This window comes from Carlito syrichta, unplaced genomic scaffold (assembly GCF_000164805.1).
Source record: "Carlito syrichta isolate Samal-C Ts95f unplaced genomic scaffold, Tarsius_syrichta-2.0.1 Scaffold316427, whole genome shotgun sequence".
Lineage (NCBI taxonomy): Eukaryota > Metazoa > Chordata > Mammalia > Primates > Tarsiidae > Carlito > Carlito syrichta.
In genome coordinates this window covers 682046-704998 of record NW_007260523.1, presented here as the reverse complement: position 1 = coordinate 704998, position 22953 = coordinate 682046, and the positions used below count along the sequence as shown (strand labels likewise).

The window sequence follows — 22953 nt, the reverse complement described above, 5'->3', positions numbered from 1 at the left end:
GGAGCGGCCACTGCACTCCCGTCTGGGCGACAGAGTGAGACTCCAACTCAAAAAAAAAAGCTGGGCTCAGTGGCTCAGCCTGTAATCCCAGCACTTTGGGAGGTCGAGGTGACTCATGTTTTGAGTCTCAACTTTAAATAAATAAATAAAAGAAAGGACTATTTGTAACAAAAGAAGAAAATTATAGACGTCTGTAGGAAAAAAAAAAAATCTCACCCACACACTATTATAATAAAAAACCTACTAAGCTCAGGAAGAAAAGGTTTTTTTCCTCTCTAGCTTACATGGATTTTAATTTTTTGGGTACCCTTTAAAGGTCTTAACATTTAATTATCCATAATACTTTCAATACCATCACCATAATGCTTATGTATTTACCTTGGTTACTCCAACTGGTACTGGATCAAACACCTTGCGCTGCTCCTCTCGAGGAATCTGAGAATGCAGAGGTAGTATCTGATACCTATGGCTTCCTACAACAATACAGAAACATTAAAGATGAAAAATAGTTGGTTTAAAACTGCTTTCCATTACAGATATTTTTATCCAGAAATACAGACAACACTAAAGTTTCACATACTGGCTAGGGCATAGCAAAAATATTCACTTTCACCCTCAAATATGTGAGAATTCAAAGGCTCATACCAAAATGTGGATTCATTTCCAAATGCTTCTGCATAGTATAAATCAAATTCCAGCCAGGCAAAAAAACCAACACAGCTCCAGGAACGTTAAGGGTTTCAATATACTTAAGTAGAGCTTCAATGAGTTCAAAAGGAGTTTCCTTTTCATTCAATTGAGCCATGCTTATCCTTGTTTCTGGACCATATTCATCACCACAGATCAAGTTGCAATTTGCCTACAAAAAATAAAGAGATATACTTTGAAGTGCATCAATTATAGCTAATAAGTCTTCTAGATTTGTTGTTTATGTTAAAATGACTTCTAATGTGATTAATTTTAGCTAACCAATCATATGCTGTAGCATGTAGAAGAAATTTAACTTCCAAAAAATGTAGAACCTATAACAATTTATTCATTTTTTTCCTGACTAATATTTCCCACAGGATATGACTAAAATTCAAGATCAAACTTTTAAATTTAAAACCTGTGATGTCAAATTTGGTGATGCCCTGTTAAGTATATTTCTTTATGACTATTAACTCTTTGTTTTTCAAAAATATTTTCCTTGCTGATTAATGAAGTGCTCCTATGACCTAATAATCTTTGATTATCTTCATCTACTTCTGATATAATGTGATATTTCCCAAAATGCTTACATTATGATGATAAACCAAGACCTCAGTAATTTGATAAAAAGTTGTTACTGGTCTTTTTTTCTCCTGCTAGACTTTCTAATTTGCAATTCAATTACATTTTCAGGTCTTTTAATTTAAAAATATTTAATCTCAGGTTTTCATTAAAATTCTGCATTGCTGGCTGCCTTATAGTATTCAAATTTCTAGATACGAGAGCCATTTCTTTTTGTTTGCTTTTTGAGTTGGAGTCTCACTCCATCACCCAGGCTGGAGTGCAGTGGCACACTCACAGCCACCCCAGGGTCAACCTACTGGGCTCCAGTGATCCTTCCACTTCAACCTTCCAAGAAAGCCGGAAACACAGGTGCGCGCTACCATGCCTGGCTAATTTTTGATTTATTGTAGAGACAAGGTCTCATCTAGTTGCCTAGACTGGTCTCAAACCCTCAAGCTTAGGGAATCCATTTGCCTTGGCCTCCCAAAGTGCTGGGATTATAGGTTGAGCCACTGAGCCCAGTCACAAGATTCATTTTTATACTATCATTTTTCTAACTTTTAAGCACTACAAAATAAGTCTTTTCTTTCCAGGAAATCTTATCACTTACTGATTTAATATTCTGTCCACTGATGACATCTCCATATAACCTCTTTTATCTAAAATTATAGCTGCTGCTTCTTAAACTTTACTGTACATATAGATCACCTGAAGATCTCATTAAAGTGTAGATTTTGATTTAGTAAATCTGGGGTAGGAAACAAGATTCCGCCTTTCTATCAGTTTTCAGGCACCATAGCCCATAGAAAACACTCTGAATAGCAAAACCTTGTAAAGTGCAGTGTCTCTAACCATGCATGGTCTTTCCTTTTCATGTAACTCTTTCCTTTTCCTTTTCTTTTGACCTTTACGCCAGAGATGATTTAACTTATGGTAGGAAAGAGCTTGTCACCGAACCTTTGGAGTGAAATACACTGATTGATTCAAAGACGGACATTAAAGTTAGTTTTTAAATAAACTTTCTAGAATGCTAATACATTGCATGATTTTACTAAACTCATTCTCTTCTACGCATTAAAAATTTGCCCCCTAATGAAAATTCTTCATGAAATCTACTTACATCATCATCCTCACCACCATCTTCATCCTTATCCTTTTTCTTCTTGTCTTTTGGTGGAGGAATAAAGTGGGTCATTTGAATGCAGTCTTCCAGAAAATATTCTGCCAAGGATAATCATCTAGTCAGCTAAGTACTATCAACTTTCAAAATCGAGTCATCTCAAATCCATTTGCTAACCCAAAGTTCATAATTTCCTTAATATCCTTCAATGTGATTCTTCACAAAGGCTAAAAAATTACAGTAGCAATAATCTTATTTTCCTACTCAAAGTGTTTCCCTCTCTCATACCTTGAAAGAGGGTATCTTCTATACATGTTTCCACAAATCCAACTGGGGTATCCACTTGTGTACAATATTCAATGAAATATTTACAGAATGCCCGTTGTGCACAAGCACTAAGCTGTACACTCCCATGTGGGAGTTATACCATAGCGCATCCCTCCTCTATCAGTATACACACATAAAACGGATTTCTTCTAGTTATGTTAAAGAAAGATCTCAATGCAAAGCCTGAAAGATCTGTTGATCAATTATGCCTCCAAGATTCAGATGGACCGGGAACGTCTTTATAATCTAATCACGCTCCACATCCTGTGTCTTCACCCATATCATCGTAAGCTTCTTTTAAACACTTCCTTACTTTAAAGGACAAGATGTTCAGGCTCATTTTGGACATACCCTGCCTCAGTCCTAGAATCAGTACTTTCCCCAGGAATATCAGGTTCCTTTAGTTGAATAATGGTATCAGAAACAAAATCTATCCCCTGCTACTTGGGTGATTTTTTTCTATGCTCACTCAGCAGATGGCTAGGGAAAAAAATATGTATCCCCACCTACCTACATTTATTTCTATACTGCTCTATTTACCTGAACACAAGTTCATACTGATGTCTCGACTATAATGCAGTACCATATGATTTGTTTAAGCCTTCCCCCTACTCATTTGCAACTTCTCTCTTTAGTAGCAAGAAAATGAGCTCCTGCCATCTGTTATTCATTTACCTGTTTTGTGAATCCCAGTATACATGTACAGCAGTTTTAGAATTATTCACCCCATCCCTATAAAATACACTGGCTTTTATTTCAGAGCTACCCACACTTTTGAGTTTCAAAAATCAGCACCATGGCATAGTCATTCATCATCTCACATATGCCTATACCTGCTAATCTCTTGTTTTATGATTAAAATGTGCTATAATTAATATTCTTAGGCAAAGCTATTAGATGGCTATCCTAGACAACTGTAAAGATAAAATCTCTTCAAAAAACTAAAGAAGCAATCACTTATCAAAAATATATAATCTTAAAATTCTTATCTTCAACCCATTTCAAAATCTGCTTGCTCTGGCTCTAAAAATGATTCTCTTGTTAATCTGATTCTGGCTGCTTAATGTTTTAATTGTATTTCCATTTGACTATATCATAATTTTAAAAGTTTGGCTGAAACTCCCTGGATATGCTAGCTTCTCAAGGAGTAAATGAAATCTGGTCCCACTACTCTTCAGATTGTACTATCACTACTGCTAGAGTAAAAAACTTAAGAATACTATGATACATTTGATAGTCTAATTTGGCCTGTATTTTACATATTATTTAAACTGTAATTCCAATCTCCAGATTAAGAAAAATCTAAACCCTATGGCACAAAAGATGTTCACAATCCTACCCAACTCTCATAATATTTACCTTGAACTGGGAAAGTCCTTCCATAAACTTCAATGATAGGGCAATTGAAGAAATATTCACAGAACATGCTGGTATCAATAGTAGCAGACATAAGAACAATGCGAACTTCAGGATAAGCCTGAACTACATCACGCAACACTACCAAAAGGAAGTCAGTCTGTTAAAACGCAAACACAAATACAAGTATATTATTTAAAAAGTTTGTGCAATGAGATATACCTAAGAGTTCTTATGTTACACAGACACATCAGTGAAACTCAGTTTCTTACATGGCTTGCAGAAGCACAAGACAAAGGATCACAGTGGGAGGCAACAACAGAATTTTAAAGAACAGCTGTAACCCAACAGACATAGAAATGAGAAAGAAGTGCTATCTGGGTACTCATTTGGGGGAGGAAAAGAAAATAAATCATTGAGAGCAAATAATTCATCTCAAAACTTTCAGTGAAATTTAAATTTGTAGGCACACAGCTTTGGCAAAAAGGGAAAAGCCATGATGACTAAAAATCTGTAAAGCTAATTTTTTAAATGCTGAAAATATCATATTTGGTTCACTTAAACAAAATAATGGCCAAGACATTTACTTTTTAGAAAACGTCAATCACTGATCAATCCACACACACGAATAGTAGAACTTTGGCAAAAACTTTCTCTGGCTGTGCTGTTCTTTCCTTCAATCCTCTCTACTATCTTCCCCAACCACCATCATCCTAATCTGATATTGACTATTCCTTTCTAGTCTCCATAACATCTATATGAGTACCTAAAAAGATACACATATACTGTATGCATTTTTAAGGGACACGGTGTCACTATGTCATCCAGACCAGAGTGCAGTGGTATGGTCACAGATCACTACAGCCTTGGACAGTTTGGGTTCAGGTCGTTCTTCTGCCTCAGTCACCTGAGTTACTGGGACTATAGATATGTTCCAACACACTCGACTAATTTTACATTTTCACCTATTATTAACTTGACGGGAATGCATATTTTATGTTATCTTTTGTGGTTTCTTTTTTCCACATTCTATAGCATTGCTGAGATTCAGCCCCACATTTTATTAACTATAGGGTATATAAATGCTGAACTTCAGGAGATGATATTAAGTTATTTTCCTAGGCGGTCCCATTATTCATATATTCGCAGGATAGGAGATACTGTTGATCCACATGCTTTCAAAACACTTAGCATTATGGTCTTGATCTGTACTTTCATATTTCCCAATGAGACCAAATAATTTAAACCCTAAGAACACTGGTATCTTAACAAGCAAGTAAAGATAACACTAAAACATCTATCAATTAAGTTAACCAGAAAAACAAAGTTTCTAAGAGATTATGAACAACAAAAAAGAGCAAATAAATTGTCTCACTGAACAGTAAAATTTCTGATTTTTAAAAGTCATGATAAACCATCCAAACTACTCTTACTTGCTTTAGTTCAACAATAAAGGTCAAAGTCATGGCAAAACTAAGATGACTAACAAGAGTTATAAAAGCAATTTCTGAAGAGGAGGAATTTTAAAGACTGTTTTGAGTTATAATAGCTTGGTGATAATTTATTATTCATTCATTCATTTATTTTTTGAGTCAGAGTCTCACTCTGTAGCCCAGGCTGAGTGCAGTGGCATGATGCTCGTGGTCACTGTAGCTTCGACCTGCGGGGCTTAGGTGATCCTTCCACCACTGCCTTCCAAGTAGCTGCAACTACAGGCACATGCCACCATGCCCAGCTAATTTTTTGATTGTAGAGATGAGGTTTTGCCAAATTGCCTATGCTGGGCTTGAACCCATGAGCTCAGGCAATCCTCTCACCCAGCCTCACAGAGTGCTGGGATTATAGGTGTGAGACACCACACCTGGCTGTCTGGTGATAGTTTAAATGAGCATACTTCTCATGCACTGATAACTTTAAGAGAGACTACACTTGACTTGAATATGTAAATAGTGGCATAAAAACGAGTTACAACTTTATGGTATCAAACTTCAAATCATGTAATTATATAGCAAGTTAATTTTACAAAGATTTTGCTAAGGACCAAAAGAGGGAAGGGTAGGAAATAAATTCTAGTTTCTTCCTAACTCTGACATGATTACCATTAACATCTGAAAAGACAGCTGTAAACATCCAAAAAGACACCAGTAATTATGTTAGAATAAACATAAGAAAAACTAATAATAAAATTACATCAGCTATTTGCACCCATAAATCACTAATTCATTTGCTGAATTATGCTAACTTTTAATAATCACTGGAGTTACACTTTCTGATAAAAAAGTCTTTACTTTTAGAATGGTTTTTATGACTTTAAAGCAAAGAAAAGAGAAAGGTTGACTGGTCTTGTTAACAAAAGGTTTTCAACAGCTTAGTGACTGAAACACAGTTTTGACAGAGGATAAAAAGCAGTGGGGAAAGGGAAAATAAAGACATTCTATTTTGATTTTTCTCAATGTAGAAATAGTAGTGCTAATACCTGGCTGTAACTCTGTTACTTACATTAATGTCTCTTTCGTGTATTTCATCTACAATCACATGACTGATTCCTCGAATGCCTGCTTCTAATTTTCTTAGGAGCACACCTGAAAAGAAAATAAGACCAACAACTGGAGATGCGTTTCTAAATTAGAACAAACTAGAAAGGTATGAAAAAGTTCAAATAAGTAAATTTCTAGACGATTAACCCTACTTCAGCTAATACAACCCAGCTCACTTTATAGATCACATGTATATTTATTAAAAAGGTAATGTATACAATTAAATACCTTTGTTTTTAATTTATTTCATGATTTCAGTTCCTCTAAGCTACAACAACCAGCAGGTATATCACATGCCATAAATTCTATTGAAGTGAGAATAAAAACTGCCAAAAGTTATATTTAAATAAGAACTCTGAGACGGGCTTATTATTTCCAGCCATTCTGTTCTGTTACCAAATTTTCTTCATAAATACAACATTATAAATAAATCACAAATTAAAAATCAAAACACATTACTGACCTACAGTACAAAACATTATACTGGCATGAGGACGGGGAAGTATGGACTCAAATCGAACACTGTAGCCACAGCTTTTTCCAGGCTCTTCTCCTCTCTCATATGCAACTCGCTCTGCCACAGAAACTGCACTAATTCTTCTGGGCTGTGACAGAAAAAAAATAAATTTGTTATTAAGCAATAATGAACAGTAAATGGTATCTTCAATGATTCTATAGCTTTTTAGAGATTATGTGTCACAAGCCCCGATGCTTCAATTACATTCAAAGTGATCTTCCAGTGGGGCAGGGGGCAAGCGCACGGCAGATATAGAGGATTTGTTTTTTAAGTGCCTAACACACAAAAACAGTTTTAGAAAATTATTTTTTAAAAAATCATTTAACAGTTGGGTTCTGCGGCTCTGCCTGTAACCCTGCGCCTTTGGGAGGTTGAGGTGAGTGGATTGCCTGAGCCCACGGGTTCGAGACCCGCCTGGGCAACTTGGTGAGACCTCATCTCCACAATAAATCAAAAATTAGCTGGGCGTGGTAGCACGCTCCTGTAGTTCCAGCTCCTGGGAAGGCTGAGGCGGAAGGATCACCAGAGCCCAGCAGGTCGAGGCTGCGGTGGCCGGGAGCGGCCACTGCACTCCAGTCTGGGTGACAGAGTGAGACTCCAACTCAAAAAAAAAAAAAAACAAAAAAAAACCCCCAAAAAAGCCCCCCAAAAAACCACCAACAACTTAACTAGGGTGACCAATATATCTTGAACTAACATAAAACACGATTTAATGTCTATATCCCTAATACAAGAGACCCTAGGTATGGTGCTAGTAGCAAATACAAATACACAGCTCATATTTAATCTGCCCAAATAGATAAATTATTTCTCTAATTTCTGCTCTTAGAAAGGGTAATTTCATAGAAATTACATAAGTTCTGAAGGTCCAACTCCTGTAAGCCAGATGAACTCTTTAAATATCACTAAAGCAGCTGGGCTCAGTGGCTCAGCCTGTAATCCCGCGCCTCGGAAGGCTGAGGTGGAAGGATTGTTGGAGCCCAGCAGATTGAGGCTGCAGTGGCTGGGAGCGGCCACTGTACTCCAGTCTGGGCGACAGAGTGAGACTCCAACTCAAAAAAAAAAAAAAAAAAAAAATCACTAAAAGCCGGGCATGGTAGCTCATGTTTGTAATCCCAAGTACTCTGGGAGGCAGAGATGAGAGGATGGACTGAGCCTGCAGGTTCGATACCAGCTTGGGCAACATGGTGAGACCTCATCTCTACAATAAATAAAATACTACCTGGGTGTGGCAGTGCATGCCTAGAGTTCTAGCTACTTGGAAGGATGTGGTGGGAGGATCACCTGAACCCAGCAGGTTGAGGCTGTGGTGGCTGTAAGCAGCATGCCACTATACTCCAGGCTGGGCAACAGAGTGAGACTTTGTCTCAAAATAAATAAATAAATAAATATTATTACATATTATATAGTATATATCCTTGCTGGGTATGATGGTTCACACCTATAATCCCAGAGGTCTGGGCAACTTGGTGAGACCTCTTCTCTACAATACATCAAAAAATTAGCTGGGCGCGGTGGCACATGCTGTAGTTCCAGTTACTTTGAAGGCTGAGGAAGAAGGATCACCTGAGCCCAATAGGCGTGGTGTCCATGAGGATGTCACTGCGCTCCAGCCTGAGTGACACTCCGACTCAAAAAAAAAAAAAAAAAAAAAAAAGAATTCCACAGATTTATTTAGTAAGAACAAAATGAGATACAGATGTAGTACTCCAAACCTCATTAACCCTGAATAACAGTGTTTCATGAAGGAATGAGCTGTGTATATGTCCATCAAGAGAAGTGTTCTGCTATATACTTGAGTCAGGGAATGTGAAAATATTTCATTAAAGGGACAAAATATAAACATACAATTTCAATTAATTTTTTGAGTTGGAGTCTCACTCTGTTGTCCAGGCTGGAATGCAGCTGCACGCTCACAGCCACCACAGCTTCCACCTACTGGGCCTCAGGCAAAGCTTCTACCTCCAAGTAGTTGGAACTAGAGGCATATACCACCAGGCCCAGCTAACTTTTTAATTTATTGTAGAGATGAAGTCTTGCCAAGTTGTCCAGGGTGGTCTCTGAGCTCATGTAATCCTCCCGCCTTGGCCGCCCAAAGTGCTGGGATTATAGGTGTGAGTCACTTCAGCTGGCTGTAAAACTTTATTTCTACAAGTTGCTTGCATTCTATAAACAACAAGTAAATGCTCACCAACACTATTATCAATCATCTCCTCTGCCTATTCTTCTCTTTTATTTTATTTTTTGAGTTGGAGTCTCACTCTGTCACCCAGACTAGAGTGCAGGGGTCGCTCCCGGGCACCACAGCCTCGACCTGCTGGGCTCCGGCAATCCTTCCACTTCAGCCTTCCAAGTAGCTGGAACTATAGGCGCATGCTACCACGCCCAGCTAATTTTTGATTTATTGTAGAGATGAGGTCTCGCCAAGTTGCCCAGGCGGGTCTTGAACCCGCGGGCTCAGCCAATCCACTCACCTCAGCGTCCCAAAGGCTAAGCCACCGAGGCTGGCTATTTTTCTCTTTTAAAGCACTTCTAACAGCTGGCTTCCAGAAGAACTTCAAAGTTATTAGAATATTCTGACTTTTCTGAGATGTGTTCATATTACTAGTATTCGGGAACTGCTTTATTACCTCGAGGCTATTTTTAGACCTACTGTCTTTGCAGCTTCCAGCCATTTCCTAAAATGAATGTGGGCAGGTGACTGCCAATTCCCTAAGTAGTTATCTAATTTTTTCTTAACTCCACTGATCCCCAAACACAAGCAACTTAAAATGCACAAAAGCCATGACAAAGGTTGTTACAAATTAATGCACAAGAGGTTCTAAAAAAAAAACAACCAAAACAGCCATTACCTTTATGCTTAATTCGAGTATGAACAGAACATTAGTCTCATATGATTATTCAAAAGCAAGGAAACAATGACTTTGCAACCTCCTTCCCATATTTTGTGTGCTTCTCTGACTTACCAACTTCCAATTTCCTCAAAAGTTCTTTTATTTTTTTAAGGGTCTCCCTCTGTTGCCTAGTCTAGAGTGCAGCAGTGCAATCATAGCTCACTACAGCCTCGAACTCCTGAGCGCCAGAGATCCTCTTGCCTCAGCCTCCTGAGTAGCTCGGACTATAGGCAAGCACCACCACTTCACTAATTTTTTATTTTTTGCAGAGACTGAGTCTTGGTATGTGTCCAGGTTTGTCTCGAACTCTGGGCCTCCAGCAAATCTACTTCAGCATCCCAAAGTGCTGGGAATACAGACACAAGCCATTGTGCCAGGCAACAGCTCTAACTTTAAAGCAAAAAACATTTAAAAAAGAGAAGTGCTTTCACTTCTAGTTGATTCACTGAAATCAATATTATTTTTTTTTTTTGAGGGAATGTGACAAAGTGCATGAAAGTTAAAATATGCACACCTTTTGATCTAACAAATCCCATGTAAAAATTGAACCAAATGAAATAAATGATTGTACAAGAATCTATGTATAAGTATGCTTACTCCAGGTTGGGTAATGTCAAAATATTAGAAACAATCTTTTTTTTTTTGAATAGGAGTCTGATTCTGGTACCCACGTTGGGAGTGCAGTGGCACACTCAGTCACCACAGCCTTGTATTGCAGGCTTCAGGTGATCCTACCGTCTCAGCCTTCCAAGTAGCTTAAACGAGAGGCATGCGCCACCACACTCAGCTAACTGTTCTGATTTATTGTAGAGACGAGGTCTCGCCTAGTTTCTCAGGCTAGTCTCAAGGTGCCTCGACCTCCCAAAGTGCTGGGATTACAGGCTGAGCCACTGCGTCTGGCCTGATTTTTTTTTTTTTTTTAATGATTCATTACTTTTCTATTTTATGTATATACCCTTTTCTGATTCCTAAATGATAGTTTTCAAAGATCTTCTGCTGGGCGTGGTGGCTCATGCCTGTAACCCCAGCACTTTGGGAGACTGAGGCGAGAGGACTGCCTGGGGTGGGGGTGGGGTTTGAGACCAGCCCGGGCTACAATAAATTACAAAAACTAGCTGGGCGTGGTGGCGTGTGTCTGTAGTTGCAGTTACTTGGAAGGCTGAGGCGGAAGGATCACCCAAGCCCAGCAGGTTGAGGCTGTGGCGGCCATGAGTGTGCAGCTGCACTCCAGACTGGGCGACAAGAGTTAGAGTCCAACACAAAAAAAAAAAGTAAAAAAATACTCTAATGTCATTCTAATAAAAAAAATCATGCTGTAATATCATAATATGCTGTTACATAAGGGGAACAAGTTGAAGGTAGTGTGCATGTACTATATACACATTAAAATTTGAAAAGGTAAATGCCATGATTACAATAAAAATAATCTTTTAATTCTTAGCTCATTATATTTGTAAGATAGATCTTTTGTGTAGGAAAACAAGACTGCTTAATGTGAAAGAATACCAATGAATGTTTAAACACTTCTTAGATTACATGCCACCTGATAGCTTAGGAAGTTGCTCTACTTAGCCCTTAAATAATCTATCACTTTTCCTTTGATCTTTTGTGCTTCATTAATTATTTTATTTAATGTCCCACAGGGAATAAATACAGGTAAGGCTCACAGGTAAAAAACCATCTATACCCACAGAGCTAATTTTCCACATGACTTAACTATTCCTCTCTTAATTATTCTATTGAGTATAGAACTATTCTATATTCCTCAAGTATAAATAAACACCAACGCTGTAGAAATGTCCAAAATAATCATCATAAACGTTTTGTGTAATACCGCAAAAACCATGGCTAGCTGGGCGTGGTGGCTTACAACTGTAATCCCAGCACTTTGGAAGGTGGACAAGAGGATTGCCTGAGCCCATGGCTTTGAGACCAGTCTGAACAACTTCATGAGACATCTCTACGATAAACCAAAACATTAGTTGGTGGTGGCACATGCCTATAGTTCTGGCTACTAGGAAGGTTGAGGCAGAAGGATTGCATGAGCCCAGCAGTTTGAGGCTGTAATGACCATCAGTGTGTGCCACCACACTGCAGCCTGGGTGACAGAGTGAGACTTCGACTCAAAAAACAAAAACAAACAAACAAAAAAACCAGTGGCTACATAAAACTGCCTTGTTTGTGCTTCAGAACAATAGTAAGATCTCCCCCCTCCCCCCAAACAAACACAAGCTCTGGAGATATATATACAGACGACTTAAGACTTATATTCAAATTTTCTTTACTCTCAATCTACTACTTTCTACAATTATCTTTTTATTGTTGTAATTATGGTACATTTGGATTATTAAATATTCTAAAAATAACAATAACGGACTTAAGTAAATGAAAGCACTGATGATGACAGCAAGGGACAATGTTGGCCTTTCCAACAGAACAGTTGATTGCCCTTCAGGATGTGCTTTTTAGTTTTCATTGCTTGTATCGTCTGCTCTCATTTTCTCTATAGACTATTAATACTGCTGCCTGGAGTCCAGCCATAGTAGTAGGTAGTTTCTAGTGATAATCTATTCCTCTCACTTCTGTCTGGTGTATTTTAAGAAAAGAACTGAATATTTATTGAGCGATCACTGAAATCACCGTGTGCCAGGTACTGGGTAACACTTCCCACATCCTAAAAGGTTGAAGACCTCTCCCAAATTGTTTTTTGTATTCTAAGATTTATACCTTTGATGTACACCTCTTGACATTTACCAAGAACTACAGCAATTTCTTCTATGTCAGAGATCTCCAACGAAAGAGATCTTCAACTGAAATTCTGAAAGACAATTTTGCTCCTCTTTTTCTCACCTGGGTGTTAAATACACAGCAATGGAACTAGGCTGCCATAAAATACTTGAATTCTAAGGCACAATATACCACAGAACATCTCAGACTCTACCATCTCTATTTTCGGTTCTGAGTTTATCCAAAACAATCAATAGCTGTATCCTGAAATATTGGCACTGTCATTCCTGGGGTGAGTACAGAATTGATAAAATTTTCACATATGATATTAATTTAACACACTTGATTTACATCCTAACAATTATAATTTATCTGTTTCATACCACTTTTGAGAATTCTTTTCACAGAAGAGTATTATTTCCTATTTTAAAATTTTCTGCATGCAGGAGTTTTAAGCAGCTTGATGTGGACTGAAAGCAGATAGAATTCTTTGAGTTTGAGAATTTACCTAACACTGGTGATAAAATTAGGAGTCATAGTTTGAGCTAGTCACATGTGGTTAACTGAATCTTAGATCTACCTTATCTTCATGGCTACACGATGACTGCTTACAGTTAAGACCTGGTTTACATTTAACCCATCATTCTACCCAGTAGCTCAGTACCATGCATTGGTTACCTCCATATACATACATAAACCTATACATTCTACAAATAAAATCAATAGAAATGTCCAATTTGAGAAACAAAACTGAAGACCACAATACAAAAGCCACTTTTGTCTAGTGTGAAGAATTCAGTTTTGGTAAGTTAGGCAGCGAAAAACACACTTCTCACTTGCAGAGCTGATTTTATTCTACTTGTAACATACAGTTCCCTCTGAGAACACCTGTCTTTAGCTCATTTGTTAAATTTCTGAATTGCTGTTGAGATTAAAAATGGATAGTGAGAGTGGAGAGGAAGGGTAGTGCAGAGCTCAAGGGTTCTTTTCTGTAAAATGCCACTCTCTTCAACAATATTCCTGAAAGACAGGCAAGGATTAAGAGCAAGAGTACCTTACTGGATGATGGTACTTGGGGTTGACACTTTCAAAAAATTCATAGCCAGTTTTAGGAGAAGGAAAACCAAAGAAAATTTTGAGAATAAAAAGTTCAAGATCTTTTCCTAGAAACACAATTTTTTTTTCAAGTCTTAAGTTGTCATCAATTATCAAACACATTAATCCCCTCAGTGATTTTTTCCAGGCCAAAAACCCCAACTCTCATGTAAAATGGAGATATCAATTATAAAAATGTATCTCAATTTCAGAAATATGCTTTGTACATGTACTAGTAAAATATACAAGGCTCATTTTTGTTCTTTCAAAGTTCATGACTCTCTTCTGAGTATTGATTATGCTCCCAGTTAAGAATCTCTCTTTAAGTCAAGATCTGAACCTTTCTGACAGGTAGTATCTGGCAATTTGTACTCTCCAAGTGCCAGAAGGCTTATAGGGTTAGAGCCAATGGCAGGCACTGCTTATCGCTGGTAAAATGTTAGTTAGAAGAATAATCCTAAAAGGCAGATTGTTTGGATTTGAATCCTAGTTCTATCACTTGCTGTGTTAATCTTGGGCAAATTTATCCTCTCCACGCCTTAATTTATTAAAAAAGAAATACTAAATTAAACACTACTTACATCTTAGGGTCATTATAAACTGCAAATGAATTAAAAAACTAAAAACAAACTGTTTAGAAACCAGCATACAGTAAACATCTAGAAAAAGTTAACCATTACCTCTTTTGTTGGTTTGCCTATTCCTGTTTAGGCTGTTTTTACTAAATATTAAGGTGATACAATAGAGATGACCAAGATTTGAATGTAAACTTAAGAAAGAACTCTCAATCTCGAGAGTTTGATTCTAGGCCCAAAGACTCCCTTTAGCACAGATAAAAAGACCATCCTACAAGGTCGAGACTGCCTTATCAGCATAGGACATTGGAGATAGACAAGTTCTTTTTATGTTTTGTTTAAATTAAAAGGGCCTAATGTTCTAATTCTCTCAGAACCTTGTACTATTACAAAGAGAAGTTGATCAAAGAAAAAATAAGGAACAGTCTGGCTTCTAGGTATATTCACCTCTCAAATTCTATCCACATCAGCCACATGCACCATAGGTGGTTTGTTACTTACCTGAGTGACTACAATATTACACTCTGCTGCTCGGTCACTCTGGATAAAGTCATCTAGAATGAACTGGGGAACCTGTGTGGTTTTACCACATCCAGTAGCCCCTCTGATAATGACAACTGAATTTTGACTGATTGCTTCAAGAATCTCACTTTCAAATTTCTTCACAGGCAGTAACTCTCTCTCCTGCAAGATCTGTATTAGAAAAGTTATACCTCAGTCAAATGTCTGCAAATACACAACTAGTGGCAAAAGTATCCTTTAAACAAACAAATAAAAAATCCCCCGCCATCTCTACAAAAACTTATTCCTTTCCACTGGCATAGTATTTTTTTTTCCCATTACAAATAGATGTATTTATTACCTCTAACAGAACTGCTTCTTTTCACTAAATTTCTGAACTCTCTCATGGTCATGTCTACACGCTTTTTTCTCTCTTTTTTCCTAAACATTCCACATGCATTCCCTTTCTTTTAACATTTAATGTTTTTAATTTGGAAAACACTAAACAATAAAAAAGAGTTATTACCCCAGATGTCTCCACTTTCATTAAATTACATTAAGAAGGAAATTCTCTCCCAGACCCTCAACTCAAAGCAACTAACCTTAGAGGTAACCATGGTTAGCAGTTTGATACCTATCTTTGATCTGCCACCTTTAAAAAAACAAAATACATGATCTATTATCTTTTCGCCCAAACCTAAAACATTCTGAAAGTATGGGCACCGTATGTCTAAATACTTCATACTTACTGCTTGCAAATCATGGTCCTGTTCCAGCTGGTACATTAATTCATTCTTGAGGTCTGTGCTTATTTGTTCTGGAGTAGCCTGTAAAATGAAAAGACAATAGAGTCAGACAAAAGCACAGAATTCAGTTTTGAAACAAAATCCATTTTTTACCTAGACATACTAATGAAATATATTCAAGAATAAAACATGAGTCTGATATCAAAGACTACGTTGAACTCACATAAGCCAGGGGCCCCTCATCAATGTTGCTACTAGTCCAAGGATTCCAGTTGGATTGTGGAGGTGACCAAGGAACCACACCCACTTGGTTTGGTCGCTGAGATGGTTCAAAGTGAGCCAATTTGCCAATGTTGAGCACAACTGGCACAGAAGGATCATCAGGCTATAAAAAAAAAAAAAGAAAAAAAATTAAAAAACAGTTATGAGTTGTTTGTCTAATGAGAGTAGTTCCGTATGAAAGTGAAAAAAAGGGACAAAAGTGAACAGAATGCTTACTGGGGGCACAATCTCAAGATTCAGCTCTTGAATGATGTTTTGCAGCTGATGTTCTAAATCCTGAGAGAGGTTAACTTTGTAAGGTTCTATCTACAGAAAGAAAAAAACATGAAAATCATGTAACACACATATGAACATTACTCAAATGTATTATAGTGGGGCTAAGAGTATACAGTCCATGCTAAGTCTACAATATTCCTAAACCAAGAATCAGTTCCTTTCAGTGAGAATTACTTTAACGATTTATGTGCTCATTGTCCACCATGAATATATGTCAGAAACAGATGATTAGTAAGGTCACTTTCAGTTCTTGAGGTAAGATCCCTAGAAATTAAGCACGTTTAGCCAGATTCTAAACAAAAGCTAAGTTGAATCTTGAAGTATCTCACTGAGCTATTAAGTCTAAATAAACACTGTTGCTGGGCATGGCGGCACATGGCAGCTCACGCCTGTAATCGCAGCACTTTGGGAGGTGGAGGCAAGAGGACTGCCTGAGCTCACGGGTTCTTGGGCAGCCTGGGTAACATGGCAAGACCTCCTCTCTTTAAAAAAAAAAAAAAAAAAAGAAAAGAAAAGACTCACTGTCTCTCCTTCTTTCTTCTTTGTAAGTCCAGAGTAAGCTTCAACCACTCCAAGATGGTAAAGTTGTCTGACAAGTGACAGAGCACAGGATTGTGCTGCCAATTTCTTATTTGATCCATGTTCTCGTGCAAAAATCCCTAGTAAGGTAAGGATTATCAAAGACAGAAGGATAAATTATCTGAGTAAATAAACATCTTATCACAAGCAACTAGGGGCTTACATACAAAATAAGTCCTAAAACTCAGAGCATGCCATGATTTCTAGTTCTTTTTCATTCAATATGCTAAACAAATTCCAAAACAGTTTATCAACTAAATAACCAACCATTTTGATTACAAGCTGATACTAAGACACACAAAAATCAACATTATGAGAGTGAGTAAACCTATTTCAACAAAGTTGTCATTGTTAATATCATTTGGCATTAAAACTGGGGAAAAATATAACACCAAGTTTAATTTTTGAAAAGCTAGAGTCAAACAAACCAATCAAAGGAACTGGATCCAAACTGGTTACTTGGACCAGGGGCTGGAAAACCATATCTATATAAAGGGCCAATTAATATTTTAGGCTTTGCAGGCCACATAGCCTCTGTCACAACTACTCAACACTTGAATGTGTTTAAGCAACCACTGACAATACTTAAACTAGAGTTGACAAACAACAGGCCTGGGAACGAAGGATGGTTTTGCTTATTCAAGAGCTGTCAAAAGTAAAACAAAAATATCAATGTATGACTGTGACCTGGAAAGCCTAAAATATCATTTAGTTCTTTACAGAAAACTGGCTGTCCCCTGCCATAAATACATGAGTACTATGTTCCAATAAAACTTTACTTGTAAAAACAGGCAGTGGGCTAGATTTGGCCAGCAGGCCATAGTTTGCTGACCTTGACATTAAACTGGAGCTAACAATTACTCATTTCCTTAAAGAAAATACTAAAAGGAAGTTTCCTCTCCTTCAGCATCATTCAACTGTATGAGATAACTATAAAGCAAAGAAAAGATTCAAATACACCTTTCTGCCTTCTAGTCAAATTAATTCTGATAGATCAGTGGGTCGACAGAAGTTAACCTGTCTTTATCCTCTATTGCTTAATACCTCCCCCTTCCACTCAAAATAACTTACTTTCAAAAGTCTAGGATAAGAAACTTAACATCATCTCCTGAAGAATCATTCAAGGATAAGAAACTTATCATCTCCTGAAGAATCATTCAAAGGTTTGATTCTATAAGACTTTTATATGCTAAATTTAAGTCATCAGCCTAAGCTGTAGAATTCTCAAGCTGGAAAGACTCTCAGGCCACTTCTTTTAATTTGCAAATAAGCAAGCCCGAACCTCAGTGATGTAAGGTGCTGATTATTCAAGGTCACAAAATTTATTAATAACAAAACCTGGCACACAAGGCTACTTCCTTATCTTTCAAGCATAACACACTGCCTTAATCTTACCGCCTAAGAATAAGAAATACAGGGCAGCCGGGCTCAGAGGCTGAGGTGAGTGGATTGCCTAAGCCCGCGGGTTTGAGACCCGCGTGGGCAGTGAGACCTCATCTCTACAATAAATCAAAAAATCAGCCAGGTATGGTAGCGCGCGCCTGTAATTCCGGCTACTTGGAAGGCTGAGGCGGAAGGATCGCCGGAGCCCAGCAGGTCGAGGCTGCAGTGGCCGGGAGCGGCCACTGCACTCCAGTCTGGGCAACAGAGTGAGACTCCAACTCAAAAAAACAACAAAAAAAAATACAGGGCATTACATCTCAGCCTTTTAACTTCCCAATCTATTCCTTAAGTGTTTCCTCAGGGTTACTTTCTCACATTTACTTCTTGACTCTGTGACTCTAAAGTGCTATACAGCCACTTATAGGCTTCTAAACCCATAATCTGATTTACTCCTTTCTAAATTTCATCCACTTAGTTTTACCTAAACAAACTCAAACAATACTTCTGACATAGGCAGACTCCTAATCATCCTACCATAGCTTACCTTTGAAATATTACACTAGCGTTATCTTTTTCACATGCGAATTAGACTGTGCCTCTTATATAATTGCTATTATAAAATATACCCTTATATGCTATTTTATATCATGTGTCCTTTCGATAATATAATGTGCACGCACACACGTCTCAAACTTTTAATGTGAAGACTCTTCTTTCACATAAAGACTTAGAACATTAGGGAAGCAATAACACTTACTTCTGCCCAGCTGCTTGATATAAATGGTCATTTCTGCAATAAAGCTCCTGTAACAACATATACAAGCAAGGTTAGAAAATTTCACTGTTAGAAATTACTAAATCCAGGTCTCCCAAGTCAGGTAAGGCTTTTCAACTGCTTAGGCAAATCAGTCAAACAAACAAAAAAAAGAAAATTAACATTTACTTCTGTTCAATCCTAGAACAAATGGAATATATAAATTTCAGATAATTTACAACATGGCCCGAGACAGCTATACTTGAAGTTGATGGAGCCAATTTTCATGGAAGAAAACCTTAGGGTTTTAGAGTCTATATTTACTTTTATTCCAAAGGTTAGAGTCTGAATATCTAGAACACACTCAACGAAAAGAAATTCTCCACTTAGGTTTGAGCCAAGAAATAAAGTAGGCTCACAACTCTTCATGTTACAGTTATGATAATCTTAAGATTCCTGTGCGCAGGCCACTCATTAATTACCACGATCTGTTAAGACAAGTTAATATCAAACTCACACATGCACAAACAAACACTGTGTGTTTCAGTGACTCCTAAAGCAAAGTTCTCACATTTGCCTACAGTTGGAAGCAATCCTTGATGACAAAAAATTTAGCCAATTTGACATTTATCTAAATCTGGTTCTGAAAACAAAAACACCATGTTTTAAGATCCTAGCTAAAACTAACAGCAGATTCTAGGGAATGGTTTTAGGCTTTAGCAAGGGAAAAACTGTCCTCTGAAAACTATCTATTCTGGCCCTTCCACTGCTCAGATACATTCTAATCTTGACTTTGTGCTGTAAATAAAAGGCTCAAGTGAGGCTTAAGAAAAAAATAAATGTTAGACTCCTTCCTATACCTCTTGTGAACTGACCTTCAGGCACAGCGGCTTCAGGGGTCAAAGGCCACTGGCTTTCAGGGGAACAACATCCACCCTTTCATTAATGACACCGATGCCAGTATGTTTCTCAGCCAGGCTTAAAGTCAGCACTCAATCTCATTCTCCTCCACCTAGGGGGAACAGCGACACCAGAAATCAGTTTACAATAGTATCCCATGTGATTGCTTAGTTCAGCCTAAGCAGCAGCACATGTGTGTATGAACACAGACCTCTGGTGTCGCTGTCTGTTATGCCTTTAAATAAAGGACATATAAGGAGCAATGCTGTCCTAGCTCCCCCAACTGTCTTTGCCTCCCACATTGTCATGTCCTGAATTATTCACTGCCTTGTATTAGAAATCAGTGATAATATGCTGATAACAAAAAATATTTGCAATGATGAACACTTAGGCATCATCAGGAACACTTAGGCATCATATTATTCTTAACATCACCAAGTGCTTCTAAGCCCAATCCGTTCAGAAGGACAAAATATTAAACCAAAACAAAAATCAACAAATATATCATTTGAAGGTTTTAAAAAGTCCGACACTAGAAATTAAGTATTTGAAAATTCAGGACTGAACAAAGCAGTGGGAAGTAGGGGGAGCCATGCTCTGAATATCATTTTGATCCATGACAAATTTTTGTAATTAGCAATAATTTTTAGAATTGCTCGATATATCCAAGAGAAAACATTTTGAGTTTCAAGAAAAAAATTTTTTAAAAATGTATTTTGAATAATTTAGGACAGCGAACTGAATCATTCAGAGGTATCCATTTCAACCTCCCCTTACCTTCCAATAAAAATAGAGTCTAATCCATATGAGCCTTCCTGGGAGTAATAATTACTACACCCTGGAATGCTCTCAGGAAGAATAGCAAGCAGGCTGAGAAACATACTGTCACTGTTGGAACAACCTCCCTTTATGCTCAGTTTGATAAATTTAAAGAAAAAAGTACACTAAATTAACCCACACACAAAGACTGAGGTTGTCCCTATTCAACTTTACAACAAAGCCTTACATTTCAACAGGATTCTTATGAGAGCTGGCAACTTTTAAAGGTGAAGTGAAATTTGGATGTTGACGCAGACTGAGACTCTGACCCATTCAAGAAATAATATCTAGAATGGCCTCTAACAATACTAACAATATTACAGTGAACAAAATCACCATCTCTGCCTGGTTTTTAGGTCAATTGGGGACAAACCACCTCTTGTGGCTATGACTTTTGCCTGTCGGATTCAAATGAGAACCTTACAAGTCCAGCATTACAAATAGATTTATGCTGAACTTCACATTAAGTGAAAACCATGGAAACTGCCATTACAAATCACTGATAACTCTTGTGCAACGTAATGTCTCTTCTCTTCACAATTCATTTCTAACCCACACAATGAAGCATATAACATGTATAAAAATATAACACATTCAACTATGAATATCCAAAACAACCTCAACTTACTACAGAAGGAAAAGTGAAACCAAGCAAACCTGTTGTGATCAGGACCCACTTGGGTGTACTTATATTCTCCTTGGATCTTTTCTTTTTGGAAATACTGGTTTAGACGAGCCTTGGCATTTTCCAAGGTCCAGTTTCCATGAAGCCCAGCATTTAAATCCACTTCTTCTGACTCTAGAGTCTGCAGAATCAATGGTAATTAAATTTAGCTGCAATAAGTTCAGTTATGCATACTCAACACACAGAAATGTATAACAATACCTTCTTTGTACATCCCTTATAATGCAAAAGCTGTTTTTTAACAGTTTCTAATCCCAGTCTAAACTGAACCAGAATTGATTTTTACTGCATCTGACGACTCTACAAATAAGCCATTAGTTAATATAGAACCTTTAAATTGTCTCCAAAATTTCTGGGGACATTTTGGTGCTTGTTCTACATTCTAAATACACTAAGTGCAAAAACAGGCTGCACTATTAAGACATTTTTATTACAAGTGCTCATGAAATGAAGTTCCCCGACGTAATTACATTCCCTATAAAGCAGATGAGGAGACCTTTTTATTTCCACTAGGAAAAATACTGTTTTTTCATAGACAATTGGAATAACCAAATTTAATGGACAACTTAAGTTTATGGTGGCTCGTGTGAACAAGTGATCTCAAATTACCACTTAAATGGAGCACTAAATTAACTTGTGAATACCCTGAAGTTTGCTGTGAACTAAGTCCCAAACCACATTCCCAGAGATGAACACAGGGTGTTAGCCTTACTGCTTGTACTTCCTGTTCTTCCTTTCTTGAGTAGTAATCCTTCAAGTTGGCTCCTCGATCCCAGGTGGGTTCAGGACTACCATAGCCAGAAGCCCCAACTCCAGAATTATTCTCTGCTAAAGAAAAAATGATTGTTCTCTTAATGAACCAAATTGTAAACAAACAAACAAAAAACCTAAATATTTTAAAGAATTATCCTAGTTTTTGTCCTGCTATGCTTATTTATTATTTGGAAAGGTGCCTGAACTGTCTATGACTTACTTGGAAAATTTTACATGACTGAAATATAGGTCCAAATTGCAAATTCCAAGGATAATATGCAAAAGGGAAAACCACTAGTGAATGACAGTAAGTGACTGACAATCCAACATATATTATCAATGTAGCTGTATTTTAAGTTTATTACATATGTAACAACAGATTAAATGACAAATCTCTTTTTTTTTGAGTTGAGGTCTTACTCTGTTGCCCAGACTGGAGTACAGTGGCACCATCATAGCTCACTGAAGCCTCAACCTCCTGGGCTCAAACAACCTTCTTCCCTCCCTCCTCAGCCTCCTGAGTAGATGGGACCACAGAAGCATGCCACTAGCCAATGCACCCTGCTACTTTTTTTTTTTTTTTGTAGAGATGAGATTTTTCCATGTTGGCATAGAACTTCCAGGCTGGCCTAGAACTTCTGGGCTCAAGCAATCCTCCTGTTGGGAACTCCCAAAGTGTTGAGATTACAGGCGTGAGCCATCCTGCTTGGTAGAGAAAACTCTCTTTGGCAAATATGACCTGAAAAGAAAGCTAACTATTGGGACTGGTGATGGAAAGAAGAAACTGAAGAGGCAAAGAGAGTGATGAGTCTTGATCTGACCGAAATCCTAGTTAGCCTACCCTAGAGTAGACATCCCAATAAAAGCTTTGAC

At 37.6% G+C, this 22953-nt stretch overlaps 1 protein-coding gene across 1 annotated transcript in view; it reads right to left on the bottom strand.

The window, feature by feature from the left end:
• DHX9 (DExH-box helicase 9) overlaps positions 1-22953 on the bottom strand; it is a 49693-nt gene that overhangs the window by 12274 nt on the left and 14466 nt on the right. The window contains exons 4-17 of the mRNA XM_021707196.1: positions 22040-22152; positions 21300-21448; positions 18927-18973; positions 16730-16866; positions 16148-16237; positions 15873-16034; positions 15653-15730; positions 14904-15095; positions 7058-7199; positions 6557-6639; positions 4061-4217; positions 2375-2475; positions 646-859; positions 379-473 (exon numbers count right to left, since the gene is read on the bottom strand). Coding sequence (XP_021562871.1) covers positions 379-473; positions 646-859; positions 2375-2475; positions 4061-4217; positions 6557-6639; positions 7058-7199; positions 14904-15095; positions 15653-15730; positions 15873-16034; positions 16148-16237; positions 16730-16866; positions 18927-18973; positions 21300-21448; positions 22040-22152 — 1760 coding nt within the window. The remainder of the gene's footprint in view (positions 1-378; positions 474-645; positions 860-2374; positions 2476-4060; positions 4218-6556; positions 6640-7057; positions 7200-14903; positions 15096-15652; positions 15731-15872; positions 16035-16147; positions 16238-16729; positions 16867-18926; positions 18974-21299; positions 21449-22039; positions 22153-22953) is intronic.